This window comes from Podarcis melisellensis (assembly GCF_964234715.1).
Source record: "Podarcis melisellensis genome assembly, chromosome: 8".
Taxonomy (NCBI): Eukaryota; Metazoa; Chordata; class Lepidosauria; order Squamata; family Lacertidae; genus Podarcis; species Podarcis melisellensis.
This window is the reverse complement of record NC_138540.1, coordinates 28469099-28489274: the sequence shown is the minus strand read 5'-3', so window position 1 is coordinate 28489274 and position 20176 is coordinate 28469099. Positions and strand designations below refer to the sequence as shown.

At 45.5% G+C, this 20176-nt stretch overlaps 1 protein-coding gene across 2 annotated transcripts in view; it reads right to left on the bottom strand.

Annotated features, from left to right (window-relative positions):
* The window catches only part of NPHP4 (nephrocystin 4), a 95897-nt gene that overhangs the window by 59069 nt on the left and 16652 nt on the right, over positions 1-20176 (bottom strand). For both annotated transcript variants that reach the window (XM_081923440.1, XM_081923439.1), the window contains exons 4-7: positions 14302-14474; positions 13710-13774; positions 11695-11844; positions 2745-2872 (exon numbers count right to left, since the gene is read on the bottom strand). In XM_081923440.1, coding sequence (XP_081779566.1) covers positions 2745-2872; positions 11695-11844; positions 13710-13774; positions 14302-14474 — 516 coding nt within the window. The remainder of the gene's footprint in view (positions 1-2744; positions 2873-11694; positions 11845-13709; positions 13775-14301; positions 14475-20176) is intronic.

Here is a 20176-nt window from a genome sequence, read left to right as displayed (position 1 = left end):
ATTGGGACCAGAAACAAACAGGCAACCAGTGCAGCTGCTTTAAAACAAAGGTTATATGAGATCTAAACAGAGGCCCAGCCATTAACCTGGCTGCCGCATTTTAGACCAATTGAAGTTTCTTCAAGTCTTTAAGGGCAGCCTCATGTTTCACTACCACCTGGAATGGAAACAATTCCAGGAACATGTTGGAGGTGCTTGACTGAGAGCCAATAGGATGGGCTCTAGGACCAATCTCTCCCACTGTTGTAGTCTGCAGGAATGGCTGATGGCTGAGTGATAGCTAAGGGAGAGAAGGCCTGATGTGGCTTGTCTTACAGCAGGGCTGATGGAAAATGAAAATCCAGCTTGCTGTTCCCTTTCCTTATATTCAAATGCACTGGAAACAGACCCAGAGTAAGGGCCCAGCCAACTTATCAAATGCCACGGCATTTTTTAACCCCCCATACCAATGTATTGTGAGGAGGGGGCGGGAAAAGTAATTTTAGGCAGGATGTCCTTAGCTAATAAAAATGAGAGCTGCCCCAGAGTGACTGCTGGATATTAAAGTATTTCATCTTCTCTCTGAAAATCCACTGCGCATCTGACAAATCAACAAGGCACATCCTTGGGGGTCATTACCGCTTCCTAAATTGCGAGAGCTGAAAACACAAACATTAAAACTTAGAAGTTGCTCTGGGTATCCATTAATCAAAAGCAGCCTGGCCACCATGTAGCTCATTAGCAGTTGCTTATTCCAGGAGGAGGGGAGGAGAAACAGCAACAGGGAGGCTGAGAAGAGAGCAGTCTCTTAATCAGAAGGAGAACTAAGGCAATAAAAGGACTCTTCCCTCCCCGCAAAAAATGCAGCCTCAAAAGCAATCCATATGCAAAGAAACAAGCAGCTGCATTGTTATTGTCCAGAAAATGGGAAATTCATCCCTCTTCGAAAAAATCCATTGTTTTCCGCTTGGTGGTATTGGAGGAGGCAAGAAACCCAGCTACTGACTTGCAAGGATAATCCAGCTTCCTGAAAATTAGCTTCATTTTGAAAGAACAAAAAATGATGTAGTCCATATGAATGAGACTACCTTCTTAGAACAGTCTTTGCCAACCCGGTCCCATCCAGATGTTTGGACCAGAAACACATGCTGGCTGGGGCTGTTGGGAACTGTAGTCCAAAAACATGTGCACCAGGTTGTTGCAGAGGAGATCCAGAAAACCCTAGTGAAAGCTAGGTAGCTGTCCAGTATCTGAATAAGGTTTTCAGCGATTGAGGAAGGGCCTCTGTGACCATACATAGCTCCCCCTTGCAAAGACTAGCCGATACAGAATGAATTCTGCGATATAGCAATAGTTGGTAAATAAATTATGCAAAAAAGGAGCTGCTATGCAAAGATGCTTAAGTTGTATAATTGAGACCAATCACAGGACCAGGTTTGTAAGAATTTGGACGACCTGGTCTCATAATTGTAGGGGTTTTGTTGCTGTTCTTTTAGCTTAGACAACACAGGGCCAGTCTACCTGTGCAGCAGGGTGAAGCAACATGTGTGGTCTAGTGGCTAGAGTGTCAGAGTGGGACCAGGCAGACCAGGGTTCAAATCCCTGCTTGGCCATGAAATTCAGAGTCCCTCAGCCCAATGTACCTCACCAGGGTTTGGGTGAGGATAAACTGGGGAGGAAGAGAAACTTTGTTCCATTAGTTCTGAGTAAAACTTAGTTGGCTACAACCGTTGGTGTCTGAATGGTGTGGCAAGAGATTTTAAATTCTTCCTCAAAGCAAGGGAGATCAGTACATTGGTGCCACTTCAAAGAAGCAAGAAAGCTGTCTTGGACCGACACTATGACTTATGCGCATTCCTGACAACAGGTTATGTCTGGTCATTGTCTGGAAAATAATGTGCAATGAGATTTGAGACCAAAAGTCGGAAACTAGTTATGCTTCAGAGTGCCCCTGAAGAAGAACGATTCAATCTGAAATGCATTGGGTTGAATAAAGAATACTTCCACTAGACTTCTGAATAAAACACACTCTTGAATCTGTCATTTTCTATTTCTTTCAGTAACTTGTTTTCTCCACTCTTAAATCTGATTCCCCCCATTTCCACATCAGTTTTGTGAGGTTTGGTTTTTTCCAAAGTCCTCGTGAAAATGTGTCAGAATTTTAGTGCACCTATTTCGTAATATCCATTTACTTATTACATTTATATCCCACCCTTTTCCTCCAAGGAGCTTGAAGTTGCGTACATGGTTTTCTGCCTCCCCATTTTATCCTCACAACAACCCTGTGAGGTAGGTTAGGTTGAGAGGCAATGACTGACTCAACATTACCCAGTGAAGCTTCATGGCCAAGTGGGGATTTGAACCCTGGTCTCCAAGGTCCTGATTCACCACTTGTAACCACTATGTCATACAGGCTCCAATAGGCAAAATTCATTATGCAACTTGGCCTAATATATGTTTTCCCCCAAGCAATTGTTTCCTAATACCATGCGTTTTTGTATGTTATTTTCACTAATGCTTGTTTTCTTGTATACGTTATTTGGCTGGAAAGCTGCACTGAAAATTCAGAGAAGTGCAAGCTTGGAAGGACAACTGTGTTCTGGTTTACGTATTGTTTCGGGAAGTATGAATTAGAATAAGGGTGTATAAAAATGCAAACCAAACTGAATTTATTCCCCATTCCTACCTGTAGGTCTCAAACCTCTTCTCCCCGCCCCTCCTTGACTTTTACTACATTTCTTGCCTTTCCAAGCCTTGGAGAGTACCTGATCACTCATGAGCAGGTCCAAGAGCTCCTCTTCAAATCTCTCCAACGAAGGGTAGAGGTGGATGGACAGCTTCTCCAAGTACCACGTCACTGTCTTCATGAGTCGTGGCTTCTGGAATAAGTCTCCTGCAAAGAGAGTCACAGGTCATGGCGCAACCAAGGTTTCAAGTTGTGACATCACCTCACTTTGTTCATTGTTCATGAATTTATGAGCCCACTACACAGCCCTTTCTCTTTCTCACAATGCTGATGTTTTTTCATCTAGGGCGCCCTTTGCCCAAGTAAGGTTTTGCAATTGTTTTTGAAAACAGCATGATTGGTTACATTGCTGAAATTCACACAAAAAGATTCTTTCAAAAAACAATGCAATCAGAGGCATCAAAATTCCACAAGCAGTTTATGTCATTTTACTACAGACGTTTGATGCGGGTGTTTGTGGAAAGGAGATCAGCAAAGTGAAGCCAATGTAGTGGGTTTATTATTATTACAAAAATCAAAAAGAAAAGTCCAGGACATCATAATTCCACATGCATTTGTGAAATCTCACTCAATGTGTACTCATCTCAATGAAGATAGGAGGGGACTATCAACGGCTATTAGCCATTATGGCTATGCTCTGGCTCCAGTTGGAGGAAGCAATTCTTTTGAATACCAGTTGCTGGAAACCACATGAGGGGAAAGGGCTCTTGTGCTCAGGCCCTGGTTGCCTGTTTCCCCACAGACAACAGGTTGGCGCCTGTGAGAACAGGGTGCTGGACTAGATGGGCCATTGGCCTGATTCAGAAGGACTCTTCTTACAGTACATTCTCAGCGGCACTTACGAGAATTTATTTGCAATTCATATATAGGGCAAGCTCTGGAATCCAGGGCCTGAAGTTCCTGGAGAAGTTTGAGCCTCTGTACATACTTTGTACTACCCAACGTCACTTTAATATTCAGAAAGCCTGAATATAAAATGTTCAGCCAGTGGTATGGAAATTAATCCTACAAGTATTATCAGATGTTGAAATTTCAGGCTGCCAGAGCTGATTTTCTTCATTTATAGCGGAAATCTGCAGAAAGCATAGTGATCTTGGAAGCTTGTACTGGAAGTAATTTTTTACTGTACTGTAACTCTTCATCCACTGACAACTTCATTGAATTTAATAGGAGATTCATTAAAAACAAAAGAGAAGGCGGTTTGAGAACATGCGTTAGTAGCAACTGAAACAGTTGGGGCACGGTGTTGAAAAAAATGTACGTCGTGCCCTCTGACTCCAAGCGGCTGAGGGAAATTCTTGATATTATTGGAAACTGACTGAACTAATAAACTAACATAATAGGGGTTATATTCCATGAGACTTAGGAGAGAAATGAAAGGTGTTTCTCAGTTATTAGAATACATATTGGAACAATTGTCACTGGCAAAACTTATTTTTGTGATTTAATATCCGTTCTACATGTGCTTATTGGAATAAATATATTGTATGCAGCGTCACTGGAATGACATATATTTACAATTTAATACATATTACATACGTTGGATATTTTTCTTGCTTTGCTTTAAATTAAAAATCAATATAAAAATGGATTGATGTTTCTGTGCTTGCATGATTGCAGGCTCCCATATATCATTTCTTTCTTTAAAAAAAGAAAAGAAAGAAAGAAACCCGCAAAGTGTCTTGTGGCACAGGCAAGGCAGTTTATTGCGGCATCTGCTTTTGAGGGACAAACTCCACAACAAAGGCTAAATCTGAAGGCAACTCTGTGGCTGGTGTGAGCTGGATGGGTGTCACTTGAGGACCTCGGGGCTTCAAGCAGGAGTATTTTCTCAGCTCTGCCTGGAGATGCTAGGGATTGAATGTGGAGGCGTCTGAATGCAAAGAGGAAGGCCTTCTTTAGACTATGGCTGGGCCTATTTGACCCCAATATAGTGTTTGTAATGTCATTTTTATGTAAGCATGTTATAAGGTAAAGGTAAAGGGACCCCCAGTCGTGGACGACTCTGGGGTTGCGGCACTCATCTCGCTTTATTGGCCGAGGGAGCCGGTGTACAGCTTCCGGGTCATGTGGCCAACATGACTAAGCCGCATATGGCGAACCAGAGCAGCGCACGGAAACGCCGTTTACCTTCCCGCCGGAGTGGTACCTATTTATCTACTTACACTTTGACGTGCTTTCGAACTGCTAGGTTGGCAAGAGCAGGGACCGAGCAACGGGAGCTCACCCCGTCGCGGGGATTCGAACTGCCAACCTTCTGATCAGCAACCCCTAGGCTTTGTGGTTTAACCCACAGCGCCACCGGAATGTAAGCATGTTAGGGGAATAAAAAAAAAGAAAAACACAGAACACAGAGTGTCCACTCATCAGCCCTGTAAACATTCATTTTTACCCATGCTTTTGGCCTGTTAAAGTTGTGGAGGGGGCTGTTATTATGCTTATGTTATTATTATGGTACCTGTTATTATCTTTTCATTATTGTGCTCCGTAAAATGTGTTCTTCATGTTGTACACCACCCTTTGATCTTTTGATAAAGGGCAGTTTGTAAATCGAATTAACAGCAGCAACCAGCAAAGGGGCTTTGCCGACTACCTACACAATGTCAGCAAGAAGCAGAGCTCTCTGAGGGCCTCTGTGGGAGAAGCAGCATTTATACTAGGCCTCAAAAAGCAACGAACTGCATAAAATCTTATACTAAAAGAGATGGGGGGAGGACAGACTTCTCACCTTTTTCTTAAAAAAAAATAATCCCAACAAGAAGTACAATAAACAAACAAATGTTAAAACTGCTGACGCTATCTGAGCCCTACTACAAAAAAACGCCTTGGGCGACAAATTGTAGCATTCAATCATTCAAAGAAAAGCGCATCAGGAAAGAACTGGAACAGATGTTCTCTCCCTTTGGCTCAGCCTTCCCCCGCCCCTTCTCTGGCCGGCCGGGAGAAAGTTGCACTTGAGTTAATTCAAGCATGGGAAGAAAACCAGCAGCAAGGCAGCAACCTCTTCCTGAGCCCCTCTGTAAGGTTCCATGCTGGTCTTTCCAACAGAAAGCCTTGGGGCCCACCATGTCAACACCTGGGGCCCTTCCAAAGGCATCTGCCAGAAGGGCGGGAGATGAAATGTAGGCCGGTAGCCGGAAATGCTGTAGTGGTAGTAGGTGGAAGGGCATTAGTTCAGATGGCTTTGAAGACAGAACTGGGCAGATTCATGAAGGATGCTTCTAGCCTGGGTTTGGAGGCAAGAGAGCTCTCCAGGGTGAAAAGGTAAGGAGCCAGCACTAAGACTCAAAGGTATCTCCAGCAAGGAGCAGCCTCCAGACAGCAACAGAGGCTTCTCACAGCGCACAGCTAAACTATGGAACTCACTCCCACAGGAGGCAGTGACAGCCACCAACCAGAATGACTTTAGAAGAGGATTACACAAATTCATGGAGGGGAGGGCTGTTAATGGCTACAAGCCGCAATGGCTATGCTCTACCTCCATGGTCAGAGGTGGCAAATGCCTCTTAATACCAGTTGCTGGAAGCTGCAGGAGGGGATAAATGCTCTTGCGCTCAAATCGTGCTTGCTGGTTTCCTGCAGACATCTGGTTGGCCACTGTGAGAACAGGAGGCTGGAGTAGACAGACTGTTGGCTTGATCCAGTAGCTCTTATGTGGCAAATGCATTTTGGAAATGCAAGAAGGCAACAGAGATGGGTAGGCATATTTTCTGAGCCCTTCAAATTATGAAAACCTTTAATAAAAATTATAAATATATTGCTAGGACAAAAGTACCAGATTTCATAGAGGTGGGTTGGACGATCTTGGCTAATTATTTGAGTTAACCGGAGGGGGGTGCTGGAGATCTTAGCCACCGCAAATCTACAGCAGAGCCAGTTAAAGGGGGGGGGGGATGGACTAAGCTAGCCTGATCCTCTCCCAGCCTGTGCTGCGCCAACAGCTTCGTAGAGCACCAGAGAGTCACCTTTCACCTGCACGACCCATCTATCTCCATTACGCTAATGGAGGCTGGAGAGGTGTGATTCCGACCCTCTGCACAGCCAAGAGTGACTTTGCATGAAGTGACAAGGTTGCTAAGCTCGTCGCCGGGAAAAGCTCACGGCCAAACAGCAGCCAAGCGGGAGATTGATGAGCCTGTCGGCGGGGATGACGGATCAAGTTCCTTGAATCCCCAGGATACAGCTGCAGAAGAAAAGATCTTTAGGGCATGGCAGGAGAAGAAGGACCCACTTGGAAAGTCATCTGCATTAATGCAATGTCAGCTGGATTCTGTGGACAAGGAAGTGTCCAGAGGAGAGTTGGAGATTCTTAACATTTCCTTGCTGTGGGAATATTCCTGAAATAACAGCAAGCTATACTAATTTTTAATATTTATCACGCACCTAAAAGCAACAGCAAGGTACGCTACAGGTGTAAGAGAAACAGCATTAAAAAGAGCACAGAAAAAAGACTACCTGTATTATTGTCCTGATATTACAGGAGTAGGGACCGAGGCTGTTCTCATGGCTGAACCCAGAACATTCTGACTCAAGATGCCTTCTCAGTTCAATTGACAGATAGCCCTTATACCAAGAGTAGGCAACAGGGTGCCGGTCCTGATGCTGTGGACTAAAACTCCCATTATCCCTGACCACTGACCACTCTGGCTGGGGCTGATGGGAGTTGGGAGTCCAAAAACATAGAGAGATTCACAGGTTCCCCATCCCTGAATGAGACTGTTACTTGCATTTAATGTCACTAGCTACCTCCATCACTCACCTGTACTGAACATAATGTAATAATAGCCTAGATACCTCCATCATCTCCTCCTCCTTTTAATGAAGGGATGAGCAACCTGCTGACCTCCAGATCTACAACTCCCATTATCACTGACCACTGTGGCTGGGGCTGATGGGAGCTGGATTCTAGCAACACCTGGACAGGGTCAGCCCTCCCTTGCACTACTCCAGTGACATGAAAGCTGTGAAGAGGCACATCGTCCCCTTGACTTGTTCCTCTCCCAGAATGGTTGCTGGGGCGAGGCGGCTCACCTTCAGAATCCTTGAGCTATTGCCAAGTGTTGTTTCCTCCTACTTACCTGCGGTGTGCCTGAAATCTACATGCCCGGAAGGGAAGAAAGTGGTAAGGGAAACCATCCCGTAACACTTTTCTCCCCAAGAGGCAGCTGATTAGAGATTCTTCTTGTCCTCCCCAAGATACACAACTGTGCATTACTGAGCCTGCACTGTATAGTTAGGAGGCACAGCCCCAGCGACACAGAAAGCACCCGGCAATAGAATGAAATAATACATCTCTGGCTGGCGGAGCAGTTTAAGAGCCGCAGGAAGTGCTGGGAACGGAGAGTTTCTGACAAATTAGCTTTGCTAACACTAGAATCTGCCTTAATTCAATTTTGGGAGCCAAATATACCTCCTCAATTTCATAGAGGCTGTTATCCAAAGCTTCAGTGTATCAAATTACAGGGTACATTTGGCTGGAAGTGCCCATTTGCAGCCAATTTCAGGCCCTCGGCTCTGTCTTGTCCAGTAACCAAGTAGTATTTACTGTGGGGCCGTCTTGGTTAAGGAGAACAAACAAGAACAGAAGGGCTGGAGTGCTAACTTTGGAGGACACAGATCTTTGTCAAAGTAACACAGCCAGCAAGGGCCATTTTCATGCCCAGAACTTAAAAAGATGAATCATTCATTAGGCTCTAGTGTGTGTGCGCCTGGCTGTGTGTGTGCCTGTGATTTTTTCCTGTCTGTCTAACTATGTGTGCTCTGATTGTGTGTGAGGACCTGGTCACTTTTATTATGATCATTGTAGAGTTGGAAGGGACCCCCAAGGGTCATCTGGTCCAACCCCCTGCAGTGCAGGAATCACAGCTAAAGAATCATTGGCAGATGGCCACCCTACCTCTGCATAAAAACCTCCAATGAAGGAGAGTCTACTACCTTCCACTGTCAAACAGCTCTTCCCATCAGAAAGTTCTTCCTAATGTTTAGTTTGAATCTTCTTTATTTTCTTTTAAATCCATTGGTTCAGGTCCTACCCTCTGGAGGAGCAGAAAACAAGCTTGCTCAATCTCAAATGTGGCAGTCTGTCAGACATTTGAAGTTGGTTTTCATATCACCTCTCAAAGTGCTGGGTTTGACCTTTAAAGCCTTACGTAGCTAAGGACCTCAACACCTCAGGGTCCGCTTCTCTCCACATGAACTGACCCAGACCCTTCAATTGTTATCTGAGACCCTTCTTCGTGTGTATCCTCCTTGGCAGTCCTGGAGAGTAGCCGTATGAGAACATGGCCTTCTCAGTGGTGGCTCCCCACTTGTGGAACATTCTGGCACCCTCATTACGCAAACATTTCTTTTGTATCAGGCCTTGGGCCTCCTTGAGTGGGTGAGATGTTTTCATCCTGCCTTTTAAAAATAGGTTTGTCTTTTAGTTTGTTTTTGTTTTTTCCTTTTAATGCATGTGCTCGTTTATATATTGTAAGTCGTTTTGAGTCACCTTGGTAAGGAAAAGCGACCAATAAATTTAATAAAGAAATATAAATAAATAAATATTAAAAGAAGTTTCAAATGACTTAGAACTGCAGAAATAAGGTGGGTCCTAAAAAAATATGTCTCTCAAGTGCAGAAAAGCCAGGGTAAAGCAGTGCATCTTCAGCATTTGCCAAAAGGTATATAATGAAGCCCACAAAATAGGGCATGGGTAGGCAAACTAAGGCCTGGGGGCCAGATCCAGCCCAATTGCCTTCTAAATCTGACCTGCGGACAGTCCGGGAATCAGCGTGCTTTTTCATGAGTAGAATGTGTCCTTTTATTTAAAATGAATCTCTGGGTTATTTGTGGGGCCTGCCTGGTGTTTTTACATGAGTAGAGTGTGTGCTTTTATTTAAACTGCATCTCTGGGTTATTTGAGGGGTATAGGAATTTGTTATTTTTTAAAAAAAAAAATCAAAATATAGTCCGGCCCCCCTCAAGGTCTGAGGGACAGTGGACCAGCCCCCTGATGAAAAAGTTTGCTGACCCCTAACATAGGGTCTGCCACAGAGAATTTTGAAATGCCCACTTTTAAACTCTCAACAGCTTCCCAAGGAACCAATGAAATTTCTGGGCCCCCTACCTAAAAAGTTCCCCATTCCCGAGTTTCAACTTTTGGCTGAAGATGGAGTCAAAGTGGTGCTCAGCACAATCCAAAAATGTGCATGGAGGGAGAGCTTTGAAATTTGACGCCCCGCCTCCCTTTCTTCTGAAATCCCAGACTGAAATCCAATTAAAGTGAAAGGGCTTTTATTTCTGGGCCTCTGTGGCTCAAACGAGGGATCTCATGACCTGGGGCTAGAATCAAGTCTAATGAGCTCCCACAGGCTGCATGTTCAGGCCTTCAGGTACAAAGACCAAGGGAAAACATTGCCCCCCACAACTGACAGGTCACATGAAGCCTCTAGTAGACTAGCCTGGCCTGGTACAAGTACCGCGAAACCTGTCCTTCTGCCCTTGTCTGATTAAACAAGTTGGGATCTTTCACCTCCTCCATTTCAAGGTTCTAGTGTCTCCAGTCTAAACTCCCAACACTAGCCACTGGTCTCGGAGAACCTGTTTGGTTGCAAGTCGCTTTAACCAACCAACCAACAAAAAACATGACTAGGTCTAGTTGCAGGGCATGACTCCACCTCCCCTACCATTTCCCACCCAGGATGTCTGCAATATACAGGACCTTCCTATACACAGGTCACTTTGTTAGCTGTCAATGATAATGGTATACTCTGTAAACGATGCAGAGCACAGCCAACACAGACAACAATCAGGAAATCCTCCTGTACGAGTACAGCTGATGAATGTTAATTTGGGTGCTCTGGGAATGGCCATGTGACAGAGTGCGGCCTGGCTTGTTTGCGGATAAAGAGAGAGTTTGCATACAGGTACACACAAACCCTAGAAACCTGCTTCCTTCTCCTCTCCATCCCTTCGGATCCTCACCTTTAACCACTTCCCAATTCCCAAACAGTCGCATAAATGTGCAACCGGACAGGATATATGCCTGTTTGCCCACCTACATTCCTGACCTACTGCTTTGGCTAAGCATAGAAGTCATTGCCACTTTTAATGAGTGGGAGGTTCATTGATTGCTAGGCATGCAAATAGGTAGGGATTGGTATAACAGTTGCCGATGCCACAAAGGAACAGAAGGCTCCAGTCAAGAACAAGAAAGCAGGGAACTTCCCCTTCGCAGTTCTTTTGGGGAATGCACATTTAGGGAGCTCTGTCCTAAGCAGAAAGTTACCTGCATTCTGAGCACAGTCTGTTAAGTTTCCCCTCCACTGCAAAACAAGACTAAAGCCCTAACAGGTGGACACTTGTGGTAAAGCCAATCAGAACAGAAATCCTTCAACTGTTTCTGGAAACTGAAGATAGTGGGTGCCTGTCACATCTCGACAGGGATGCTATTCCATATGACACTGGCAGCCATACTAAAAGCCCTGCTCTCAATCACCGCAGAGGCTTTCATGTTAGCGCCAGCACCTTGAACCTGGCACGGTAGCAGACTGGTAGCCACTGCAAATCCTGCAAGTAGGGTGCTATATGCTGGCAGTAGTTTGCCTACTCAAGCAACCTAAGTCTCTGTGTTCTGCACCAGCTGCAGCCTCTGGACTAACATAAAGGGTAGCCCCACACAGAGTGTGATTTATTGAAGTGAATTATCAGTAAGTTTTCCAGTCATCACACATTTTCGGACTTGAGTAATTCGGCAGGTCAAATCCAGGAAAGTATACAATTTTAGCACAGTCAAGTGGAAGGCCAAAAGGATGAGCAGTCACAATGCCGAAACCCTGAACTGCCTGAAACCCTGAATTGCTGCTGCCAACCAGTGTTGACAGTACAGAGCAAGATGGACCAATGGTCTGGCTTCGTATAATGCAGCTTCCATCCTATGCTCCTAGTCTTTCACACCGCAAAAAGAAAAAGTGTGTCTTTCACAATACCTTCATGTGCTGCTAGCATGCCAGGGATTCTCTGCAAGCTGGACACAGGGGTGTTCTCTGGCAGAAGGTGATAGACAGCCTCCAGGGGTGGGTGTGGCTGCAAGCTGCATTGAAGATGACAGCTGTCAATCGCCATCAGGTTCTTGTTCACTAAAGAAAGGAGAATAGGAAACTTTTTTTCTTAATTCAGTGAGACCAAGAAGGGCCTTGCCCAAGAAAATAAGCCACACTGAAAAGGAAGACAGCAGGACTCCTATGGATTGTTTTCAACTAAGTTTATTCAGAATAAACCCACTGAAATTAATGAAATGAAATAGTCAAGGCCATTAATAGTGATGGATATACTCAAAGTACAATTGGGGGCATCTCTGGATCTTTAGCCTGTTTGTGTGTGTTGTATATGTGTAGGGAGGATTTTTAGAGGTGCTTCTTTGCTCACCCCCGCTTGACAAGCCACACCCAAAATTCTTTCTTTTGCACTGTTCTAAAGGGAGCTGGAACTCAATCAGAAGCATAGGCTTAGCAGACAATGGTTTTGTCCCCACAAAGTGCTACGTCACGGTTTGTTTTAACCATAGTTTGTCCAACATCTCACTGATGAACAAACAACCCACATCTTCACTCTCCAAATTTTGTTGTTTTCCTGCTGCTCTTCCATCTCATGGCTCTGTAAGCCAGAAAGCACCTGGGCTGGGGCAGCCAAACAAAGCTTGGTTAAGCAAAGCTATTTGGTTTGGATGTTACACTAAACCACACTTAAAAACAAGCCATGGTCTGCAATTCTCGTGTGTTTATCAAGGATGCTTTACGTGACCATAGGTTTGTTTGTTGTTGTTTTGTTAGTGGTCTGCAATTCAACAAACCATGGCTTCACACTGTGGTTTGTTCCCAGAAAGCAATTCAAGGTTAGTCTGCTTGGCTGGGTTCAGACATTCAAACAAACCATGGTTCAGCTTGGGCTAAATAAACCATGGATTAGTGTTAGGCACAAAGCAGGCCACCGTATTGCTCATGTTCTCCTTTTACCTTGCCTTCCCATCAGCATGGCCAACCTTGCCTCACTCCAAGGTTGTTCTTGCTCTGTGGCAGGAGCCAGATCTGCAGCAGGAAAACCAATTGCAGCATATCTAAATAGCTCATCCCATCCCATTTGCTGCTATGTATCAACTGGGCACTGTCCTCAAAGAGGGATTCAATCTGCATAAAATATTCAGCATGAGACTGTGTCCTCCTGCAAAACTGCCGCCAACAAGGACCTTTGTCCCTCCCAAATGGAGTTGGCTCATGTCTGGGCTGCACAGAGCGACTGTCCAGAAACAGCTGGGCTGTTGTATAAGGTTGACATGGTTGCTGCAGCACCAGAGCAGACAATTAGGGTTGGATAAGGGAGGAATCGGTCAGCAGGTAAGATGGAAAACAAACAGTAAATTAAATCTGACAGCTCCCTGGAAGCAGCCTGTCTAAAGGCAGTTTGGATCGGCATTTCCAGACTTCTGAACCACACTCTTTATCTGATTTAAAATCAGAGGCATGTTTCTTGTTACTTCCCAAGAGGTTTAGTTTTAGAGTGTGTTAAGGGCTAGCTGGTCGTAAACAAGACCGTGCCCTGGGTTTGTGCATGATTTGCTTGCTTGAGTGTGTCACGTATTTAGAATAACACAATCCCAGAGCAGTGCTTCAAGCTGAGATGCAACAGGCAGATAGATGTCTCTGAGAGTGGGCAAAGAGTGCATCTGTGTCAGAAGTGACCGTATGCTCCAGTCACACTCAGTGCAAAGATGAGACAGAATGACCCACCATGGAAGGGCTGATTGGAAGGAGGCAAGCCAGACTGCTGAAGCATACAGAGACACAGCATGCAGACTCTTTTGTGGGTGGGTACTTTGGGCTCATTCATCCCCTCCCCTCTGAGTCCATGTTCTGCTTTCCCTCAGAATTTTATGGATCCGCCTTAATACATATGCAAAGAATACACTGTCTAGCATGTGAAAATGGTAATATGCCTCATGACTTACTCTCTATTGGCTCTTGGAGAAGTGGGTGCAAGAGGGCTCGTGGGGTCCCATGATACAAACTGAGCCTGGGGAGAAAAAGGAGACAGAACATGATAGAGACGGTTGGTGTCATCTTTTGTCCCAGTGCAAAGTACAGTGGTACCTCGGATTATAGACGCTTCAGGTTACAGACTCAGCTAACCCAGAAAAGGTACCTTGGGTTAAGAACTTTGCTTCAGGATGAGAACAGAAATCACACAGTGGCAGCGCAGCGGCAGCAGGAGGCCCCATTAGCTAAAGTGGTGCTTCAGGTTAAGAACAGTTTCAGGTTAAGAACGGACCTCCGGAATGAATTAAGTTTTTAACCCAAGGTAAAACTCTCTTTAACCTTCAGTCCTCCAAATGTTGTTGGGACTTCAACTCCCATCATCCCTGACCGCTGGTCACACTGGTAAGTTGTTAAAGTCCAACAACATTTGGAGGGCTGCAGGTTCCCCAACCATGTCTACACAAACACAGCTCTAGGCTTAAAAACCAGCTAATCTTCACTTGTGTGAACAGCCCTAAAGACACCGAAATCTGCCTCTGCTATTACAAAAGTTCATCCATTTACCCTTTGTCCTTCAAGTTCAGGTTTGCTGGCTCAGATCTGCTGTTAAACAAATGTACGATCCCAAAACCACACGACATCTCCTGCGGGGTCCCGTCCCGCCTCCGGGCTGTTGCTACGACCTCCGCCACCAAAACGATGCTGGGATAATCCAAAGATGTGTGGAAATAAACAGTCTGGAAGGGGAGGGCAAGAGGGGAGAGGAGATGAGTTGGGTTATCATAGCAGCTTACAGCTAACTAAAGCCGATTCCAAACTGCGGCCCCTTGCTGCCTGTATATCTGGAACTTCTTCCAAGGACACAAATATGGTACATAAGAATAGAAGAAGAGCAGGCTGGATCAAGCCTGTCCCCTCCTAGTCTCCCACCCTGGGAGGTCTTGATTTCCCCACCTCTCACTCAGGTTTCATACACCAACTTTCATGTGGGTGCAGCCCTTGGCCCTCAGTGGCAGCCCAAAGTGGGTGCCCACAGCGCTGGGTCCATATCAGTCATGGCATTAGCAGTAGCCAAGGGTGGGAGGAGTGAAAATGAACACCCAACAACCCCTGGCAGGGCCAGCCCAAGCCATTTTGCCACTTACGGCGAAACAGAAAAGGTCAGGGGAGCCCCCACCCATCACTGCCTCCTCCTCTGCCTGAGGTGACTAGAAGCCACAGCATGCTGAAGGGGGGGGGGAGAATCTGGAGAGCAGCAAGTGGCATTAGCCGCCATGGGCAGCAAGCACAGGAGGCAGTGAGCAGTATTCTCCTGGGGGAGGCTGGATCTGCTGCCCCTCCCAGTCATCCCCACCCTGCCACCCAAGGCAAGTGCCTCACCAAGGCTAATGGGTGGGCCAGCCCTGACCCCTGTCGAAAGGGAATCAATCCATTTTATTGCATATAGCCAAAGGCCTTTACAATAGACGACAGAGAATAAAATGAAATTTAATCTAAAATCATACAACGTAACCTCGTAGTAGTTTACAACATAACAAGAAATTTACAACATTAAGACTTAAGACTGGAGTGCATTCACATAGTTGGAACAGAGCTTCTTGGCTGCCAGCGCAAATGTGGCTACCTGGTGGATAATGTACCGATGTTTATCTGTTCAGCTGTCACTTCCTGTATGGATCGACCTGGAAGCCAATTGGCGATATAAATTTTCCTCTGGGCGTTGTATACGGGGGGCAAATCAGCAGGTAGTGTGTGATGTCCTCTACCTGATTGCATCCATGTACAAATTTGCGATCCACATGGGGAATTCCCCGGTATCTCCCCTCCAAATATGCCGAGGGCATCTGTTGAAATTTTAGTTGTACAAAGGCCCTGTGTAGTTGTGGGAAGGCCAGAGTCTCAAGGTAATGGGACCTTGAGTGATTGGTCTTAATTTGGAGGTACCAAGTAGAGTAATGGGCAGCAATCATGCATGCTCTGTCTTGGTTGGCATCCTGATCAAAAATCCAATTTCTATGGTCACGTGGGCTAAGGGCTAAGTAGTTCTCCATTTGGAGATTAGAAACCCTAAGATGATCTTGGCACATTTGCACAATCTCAAGAATCCAAAAAGCAGCAGCGCTTACTAAGGGTATGATCCTCGAAGGCATTTAGCCTGTGCCAGTTCCCGTCAAAGGGAATCACTTCTGGACCACTCCCAAACCTTGTCCAGTAGCCTCTCCTTAGACCAGCATGACTTGGAAAGTCTGGGTGCAATCCCTGGCAGGCGTGTGATTGAAGAGCAGGTTAATCCTTCTATTAGAGAGTCATTATCCAAGTGTCACAGGCAAAACATTTGCTGTAATCACAGACTGTCAGGGAAGGATAACGGAGGGAGGCATTAAAGCATCAGTCCGCAGAAATAAATCGTTATTCTATTATCTTTTATTGCAAAATGATGGAAAAAATTGTCAGCAACCGTTGACAAGCGGACCGGCAAGGCAGAGTTATGGGCAGGTTCCTGAAGAATTGGGTACCTCTCTCAAAGTGGGTATCCATTGCGTCGCTAAGCCTATTGCTGTCTCCAGAAGTGCCAATATTGGTCTTCCTAGTCTATGCCTCCTTTCCTGAATGGGGCTAGCACACTGGCAGTTCAAAGTCACCAGGGTTACACTGGGGTAAAGATTTGGGAGAGAAATTGGCAGAGCTCCCTCCCAAATGAGGATGCAATATGGGCTTATGTTAAATGTCTTGTTGCATTTGACATTAACTGGGTGGTTGAAGAAGAAAGGGCCACTGTTCCTCACCCACTTCCATGGTTTCAGCCAAAATCAGGCCTGCCTTCCTTCCACAAATTGCAGCCTCAAGGTGAGGCATCTTCATGAGGGCCATGAAAGGGAACAGTTAAAAAGCCCTGCCCATGTGGAATTGTACTTATAGGGATTGGGAGCTTTGCAGGGGTGTCCCCTCACTGGAGTAAGACAGAGTAGGACAAGGAAGTGCACACATACTGGTCTCTGTGGGCATCACAATTCTCTTGGATGGCTTTAAAAGAGGATTGCACAAATTCATGGAGATAGGAGTATCAATTGCTACTGGCCATGATGATGATGATGATGATGATGATGATGATTTTATTTATTTATCCCAGCCACTCTGGGCAGCTTCCAACAAAACACTAAAATACAATAACCTATTAAACATTAAAAGCTTCCCTAAACAGGGCTGCCTTCAGATGTCTTCTAAAAGTTTGGAAGTTATTTTTCTCTTTGACATCTGGTGGGAGGGCATTCCACAGGGCGGGTGCCACTACCAAGAAGGCCCTCTGCCTGGTTCTCTGTAACTTGGCTTCTCGCAGCAAGGGAACTGCCAGAAGGCTATGCTCTGCCTTCACAGTTGGAGGAAGTAATGTTTCTGAATACCAGCTGCTGGATACCACAGAAGGGAGAGGGCTGTTGTACTTGGATATCACTTGAGGGTCTTCCACAGGCATCATAGAAATGAGCCTTCTTTGGCTCAGACTTTGTATAGCCTGGGAACAACATGTGAGTTCTTTAAAACCTTGCATCCACCAGGATCCACAGCACAGAACAAACGATTAAATCCAAATAATTTTTTTTTTTTTTACTTATTATGTGCTTGCCTAGCTTTATGTAATGGAAGCAGGATTACTTGCATGCAGCATATTTCACATGCCTAATTGTCAACAGGGGGAATCCGCTGGGCATCCAGGAACTTGGACAACTCTCTCTGTTTGTCATTAGGAAGACAAGCATTAAGAGACGGTTCCCCTGCACAGGTAGCTCTCTCTGAAAGGTTTGAAAGCAGCTTCCCAGGAAGGTAAACGAGGGAAATGTAATTATTTGCAATGGCACCTTGGCAAACCTCTCCACACAAGTGCTCCCCCATTATCATCAGGGGGAAATAATAATTGAATAATCACAGTGATATGAAGCTGTTCATTAGCCGGAACGGAACGGCTGGGGGAGAATGGCAAACGGGGCTCAGCAAATTATCCACGCAGGAACCGTGTTTGTGACAGATGAGACGATGTTCTCCTGCCCTCTTTGGAGCGGCTTATCAGGATTTGACAGTTATTCTCTGTGACGGAGTAAACAACTTTCTAAACCATTAACATGTGCTGCATTCCAATCCCTGGAATACCCTCATTGCAAAAACAAAAAAAAAACAAACCTGGATTTTTCTGTTGCTGTTGATACTGTTTAGCAGAGCAATTTTACCGGCTCCTTTGGATTGCACTGCCATTATTGTGGGAAAGAAGAGTCGCAAGAAGGTCTTGAGACTCTTCAAATGGCAGAAGACTCAAGAATGTGAGTCAAAGGTAAAGGAACCTGGTAGCCAGCTGAAGCAGGTGTCCGAGTTGCTCAGACTAGCAGGGAAATCTGTCCTGGAAGCAAGGGTCTCAGAGCCACAAGTGGCATGCCCTCGCCCCCCTGTGAGGTCATGCTGGCATCGCTGAAAGCGTTAGTGGCCACCTCTGTATGATTAAGAATGGGAATGGCAGGAAAGTGGTTTTCAATTCAATCATAAGACTGCAAATGCAACAAGTAAGACGTGGACCTCACTGGGCATGATACCATTCTTGACCGAAAGAACAAAAACGGTGAATTGCAATCCCAGCATAATTCATTCTCGCCCAAAGAGAAGCCCACAGAGGCCAGCCTGCATTTGTCCTCGATCCGCCCTCATCACCTTTTCCTTCTTCCACTGCTGCCCTCATCCTGACACTTGTTCCTCCTTGCTTCTCCCCTCCCTTCGTTGACTCCCCACCGGCCAAAATGGAGATGGGAAGATCCACAGGTTGAAAATTATTGTTTGTTTATATTACTAAACTAAACAAACAAAAACACTCCTTAAAGTAAGAAGCACTCGCTGTTGCCTCTCTGGCCTTCAAGGAAGCGTCTCTTTGCATGCTCGGAACCAATGCATGATTCTGACAGGTGAATGCTACCACATAAGGCTGTTTCTGATGCAGTCCTGGCTCATCCCATATCTGCCATACTGGCTGCGCTGGGCAGGCCTTAAAACAACAGATGGATTAAGAGCTTTCCTAGCAGGGCTGACTTTCCAGGAACCCAACTAATCACATGGTTTTTCTACTTAAAGACACTCTGCCACAATTCTACTTTTGGATCAAAATTGGCTGAGCAGTCTGGAGAGATGATGATGATGATGATGATTACCCCACCCATTTGGCTGGGTTTCCCCAGCCACTCTGGGCAGATTCCAACAAAATATTAAAAATACATTAAAACATCTGTCATTAAAAATTTCCCTAAACAGGGCTGCCTTCAGATGTCTTCTAAAAGTCAGATACAGATAGGTAGCCGTGTTGGTCTGCCATAGTCAAAACAAAAAAAATTCTTTCCAGTAGCAGATAGTTGTTTATTTCCTTGATATCTGATGGGAGGGCGTTCCACAGGGCGGGTGCCACTACCGAGAAGGCCCTCTGCCTGGTTCCCTGTAACTTCACTTCTCGCAGTGAGGGAACCGCCAGAAGGCCCTCGGAGCTGGACCTCAGTGTCCGGGCTGAATGGTGGGGGTGGATACGCTCCTTCAGAAGCTCCTCCCAAAGAACAGGAGAATGACAAATATACCTCTGTAAGTTCAAGGAAGTATGAAATGTGTGCGGGAAAGCAAAGAGAGAATGGCTTTGGGATGCTGAGGAGGCAATTTTGAAAAAATGGCATGACGTATTCAGTGGGAGGGCTGTGTCCCAGGAGCCTCGGTGGATTACCCTCCGGGGACACTAGTTCTGATAAGAAGAAATTATTTCTGTGCACCGAAAAATCACTGTGAAATGTGTTATAAGAATTCTAAATATAGAATAAATGTTGATAATTGCAAAAGGTACACACACATACACAAGCATATTAACCACATGTCTAAAATAGCACAGGAGAGCAATCCAAAAGCCATCTTGGCTCTCCTAAAGACTCTCAGTATTTCCTCTGCCTCTCTAATCCCCCTTGCCTGATAAAACGTAGGCAAATGGCAATCAGGGGAAGTTCCTGAAGGGATTCCTCTCCTATATCTATGAACCTCTTGTTTGCCCAGATGCTCTGCATTGAGGGATTTCTGACGGGCATCCTGATTGTCTTATCAAATGCTAATGTTTTGTGTAAACTGTGTCTGGAACTATGCAAAACTTGCTAAATCCTCAGCAATCTCACACCTTGGCCTGCCTGAGCCACAGTAACCCCACCTTGTGCATGATGTAATTTCTGACTGTTTGTAGCAGGGATGTGCTTCTTCTCCATGCCAAAATGCAAACCCTTAAAAGAGATGTTTCTTCTTGGTTCTGGGTCTCTCTTGCCTCTTTGCAAGGGGGGGGGACTCTGTTGCAACAGAAAAATAAAGATCTGCCTTGCTTTCACTGCATCCTGCCTCCATCCATTCATCTCTGACTGATCATGAACTTAGAGAGGACTCAGTCCCT